Source organism: Rattus rattus, chromosome 12, assembly GCF_011064425.1.
Source record: "Rattus rattus isolate New Zealand chromosome 12, Rrattus_CSIRO_v1, whole genome shotgun sequence".
NCBI classification, from domain to species: domain Eukaryota; kingdom Metazoa; phylum Chordata; class Mammalia; order Rodentia; family Muridae; genus Rattus; species Rattus rattus.
Genome location: NC_046165.1, coordinates 84,282,483 through 84,286,862, shown reverse-complemented (window position 1 = coordinate 84,286,862; position 4,380 = coordinate 84,282,483). Strand labels below are relative to the sequence as shown.

The window sequence follows — 4,380 nt, the reverse complement described above, 5'->3', positions numbered from 1 at the left end:
GAGCATGGTATATATTTTCATCTCCTAGGGTCTTTCCCAATCTTTTTCTTTATTTACATAAATAAATTTATTTATACAGTAGGGATCTTCCACTTCCTTGACTAGGTTTATTCTTAGAGCTTTTTGGAGGTTGTTATGATGGGAATGTTTTCAAGATGCCTTTCTCAGCTTTTATGCTATGGATGTATAGAAAGTCTATTGATTTTGTAGATTACTATTTTACTGAAATTGCATTAATCACTTCTAGAAGTGCTCTGATGAAATATTTATGTCTGCTATGTATAATATTCTACCTTCTGCAAAGAGAGATGATTTAACTTCTTATTTTTACATGTATCCCTTTAATTGCATCCTCTTGTCTTATTGCTCTAGTCAGTTCTTCACGTTCTGCATTGGAAAGGAGCAGAAATTCTGGTTAACCTTTTTTTGCAGGTTGTATAAGTTAATTTTTCCAATACCAGGGAGACGTGCAAGAGCATCACTTTTCTGAGCTGTCCCATGGACCAGACACTGTCAAAGGTCTCAAAACAGGAGGACTGGACCTGTTTTACTCCTGCTCCTGTTCTTTGGTAAAGAGACTTCTGAGCATAGAGCATGGACTTGGCCAATACTGAATCACTACTAGCTCCTCACTCATACTTGATGGATCCCCTTCCCTATCAAAAAGACAGCAACCTCAGATGAAAAGTTGGGAGAGGAGAAACATTGTCTTGGCTGTTCATGCTCATGTTTGTGTGCTGGGATCTAGGCATCTGTAGTAGTTATCTTTGAGGTGTTTTTTTTGGTGGCAATATATAGTCTTGCATTTGATGGGTGAGTTTTCTTTTATTTAACTGCTGTTGCCTTCGCTGGAACCTAGGCAAGGGTGGTGGCTATAGGTTTCCTTGTAGAGTTTTTCTGTGGGTTGTCAGGTGACAGGAAGAATTGGAGATTGACTAGGAGGGTGTTCTGCGAGCGTCTAAGGGAAAGAGCTAGGAGGACTGGGTTCTAGTCCATGGAATGGAAGTGAGGTTGGAGGAGAGGCTCCAGTAAGCAGGCTATTACTGGACTAAGAGTAAGTCTGATGAGACTGTAATGAAGGATAGGAAGGCTCCTGAGTCCAGATCTAGTAAGACCTCTATGGTCCCTAGTAGAAAGTTACACACACACACACACACACACACACACACACACACACACACACACACACACACACCTTCATTTAGTACCTTTTTTCTTGTTTGTTTTTCTTTATATTTAATATTTTATCAGCAAAATGCTGTGGGACATTTATTTTTCTGATGCTTTATATTTTGTATTCTCCATGCTTTTTTATTTATTTGGGTTTGTCTGTAATGCATTCATACTAAGTGTACTACTAAATTTTATTATGGAATCAGTCATAGCTAACCTTAGGCCAAGAGCTAAAAGATGGCACCCAAAAGTTCAATCTTGATAGACATGTAACATTTATGTCAAGAAATTAAACATGCAGTAACACAGCAAGAATGAAAAACTATGCCCCTCTGTTTATTATGGAAAATATTGACTGTCTACTGTGCAACATGTTTTATCATGGAAACTTATTCTATTTTATAGCCCTCCACAATTATAACATAAAAGGTCTCATTTTCTGTACCTAAGTTTATCTGCTATGTGCCAATCCATGCTCTTATCCATGAGCCAATCATGATCAGTTCCTCGAAGTCCACTGGAAATATGACAGCTATGAGTTCCTATTCCCCAGCCTCACCCTTCACACAGTTCTTCTGAGTCAGCATTCACTGCTGCCGTGTGGAGTTTTCTACACAGCCCCAGGTCTGCTACCATAAACACGTTCTCGCCGTCCCAAATTCTCATTCTCTGATTCCTTCCTTTTGTCTCTCACCTTATGTTCTATATGTGCACAAAGTTAGAATGGTGGAGTTTGGCTAATAAATTATCCTGTATTGTATAGCTCTGCTGGTGTGACTTGTAAACTGGAAAAGAAGGAGAAGGGATTCATGAACTCAGAATAGCAGGCCTTGAATTTGTTACATGTGTCTGTACCTGAGGAATTTTCACGGTTGATTCTTTATGGAAAGTGGGTACCAGCTAGGCCCCAGTGCACATCAATGTGGAAGGAATCCTTTCTGCTGGAGCAGCATAAATCACAGGATCAGCACATGCCTGATGGTTGATTATCCCGTGCTGAAGACAAGGGAAGTTCTGAGCAAATAACAACATCAATAGCAGATCATTCGGATTCAGTTATTTATGTTGTGGAGCTTGTTCTGCCTAGAATTCATACTTTCCACTTTTCAGTGAGTGATTCTGACTGCCTTTCTTTTTTTTTTTTTTTGAAGGAGCTGGGACCAACCAGGGCCTTGTGCATTCAGCTTCAGGCAAGTGCTCTACCACTGAGCCAAATCCCCAATCCCCCTTTCCAGTGAGTGATTCTGAAACATTAATTAGTACTTGTATATGGATGATACAATGTGATAAACTTCTGTGGAAAGATGTCAATCTTATTATATAGTTCTTTTAGAACAGAAAAAGTATGACTGAGTAATGACTTTGAATCCCAAACCATTCATTATTTTTATATTCTTTAATAATTATAAATTGTCAATAGCTCCTTTACATGTTCTGAAAAACAGAATCCATCAGCATGAGGAGACTTCTTACTGCTTTCTGTGAGTTTAACCCGAAGCACTTTCATGGGAGTTCCCTGGATTGCAGCTTGGCTCACAGTAGATACAAGAACATACTAAGCTCTGTGTTATTTGTGTGTGTGTGCTTAGAGCTGTGATCTGAAGTAAAACAACCTTCTTTTTAAAGTTGCAAGTGTCTCTCTATGTTGCCTTGTCTGTCCTGGAACTGTATTTGTAAACCAGGTTGGCCCCAAATTCACAGAGATATACCATGATAGCTGTCTTTAGATGTAAAGGGCCAAAAGATTAGCATATGCCTTATGGATAGGATCAGGGAGAAGGCACAAGGTAACATTCATGGTCAGTTCAGCTCCTGTCCACCAGGGGGCGCAGATTCATAGAACAGGCTCATTGCCTGAGTGATTTATATCTAAGAAGACTCACTTTCTCTGAGTTAACACTTCTTCATGCAAAACATCAAGACCACTTTCTAGAAGACACTAAAGATGGACTCTTCTCCAGGCTTCGTGGCTGTGATACTTCTCCTACTCGGTAAGTAAACAGAGAAGTCTTCAGCAGTGAGTTATGTAAGACCATTATTTTCAAGGCGACACAGAGCTCATCTCCCTCTCTCTTTCTCTCCTTCCACTGCACTGTAGGAAGGACTCGTGGAGACTCCGTGACTCAAACCGAAGGCCAAGTGACCATCTCAGAAAATGGATTCCTGAGAATAAATTGCACTTATTCAGCCACAAGCATACGTTACCCTACTCTTTTCTGGTACTTTCAATACCCCGGAGAAAGTCTACAACTCCTCCTGAAAGTCATTACGGCTGGCGAGAAGGGAAGCAGCAGAGGGTTTGAAGCCACGTACAATAAAGAAACCACGTCCTTCCACTTGCAGAAAGCCTCAGTGCAAGCGTCAGACTCGGCCGTGTACTACTGTGCTCTGGGTGACACAGTGGCAGAAACCACAGGGGGAGCTGAGCACAAACTGAGAGGCAACAGGTGGTCTGGCTGCTGAGAAGCTGCCTCTGAAATCACCTGACTTCAGCACGGCCTTCCGTGTGAGACCAAATCAACTCTGTTGGTGAAAAGTCATACAAGTGTCCTCCTGCCAGGCTACATTAACTTCAGAAATCCTTAGAGAAACGAACAAGTCTCGGGGTCATTGTGGTATCACATTTAAGTTATTTGTCTGCAGTGCTGGGTCAAACCCAGAGCCCCACGCAAGCAAGGCAAATGGTCTACCACATTTTAAACTCCATCTATGTTCAGACAATCAAATGTGCTGGAAAGAGTGGTGTCTGGGTAGTATGACCTAAACAGAGTCCGGAAGGAAAGATGTGAGAGAGCAGCAATCCTTCCCTAACAAAGGCCTGCGGAATTCTTTTCTGAAAATGGTTATAATCCTCTCATATATTATAGTCCAACCACAGTTTTCCCTCCGTCTCATCCTCTCAGTTTCTCCCTCTACCTTCCTCTCCCCCAGATCCACACCCCCACCTCCCCTCAGAAAAGAGCAGGGCTCATGTGACATTAACCAAACACAGTGTGAGGAGACCAGGCACATAACCATCACATCAAGGCTGTCAAGGCAACCCAATAGGAAGAAAGGGTCCTATAAGTAGGGAAACCAGTCAGGGACTCAGGAGCAACAACAACCTGGAGAGCTGAAGGGGACACTCAGTGTGCAAAGACAGAGTTTCTACTATTTTATGGGAAACTGCATCCTCTCTCTCTCTCTCTTTTCTTTCTTTTTAAAGTT

The 4,380-nt window shown here is 41.7% G+C and overlaps 1 gene segment (V, D, J or C); it reads left to right on the top strand.

Annotated features, from left to right (window-relative positions):
* Positions 1–3,048: 3,048 nt before the first annotated feature.
* LOC116913636 lies at positions 3,049–3,803 on the top strand. The segment is given in 2 exon segments: positions 3,049–3,164; positions 3,272–3,803. Coding segments are annotated over 2 exon segments (411 nt in total).
* Positions 3,804–4,380: the final 577 nt, after the last annotated feature.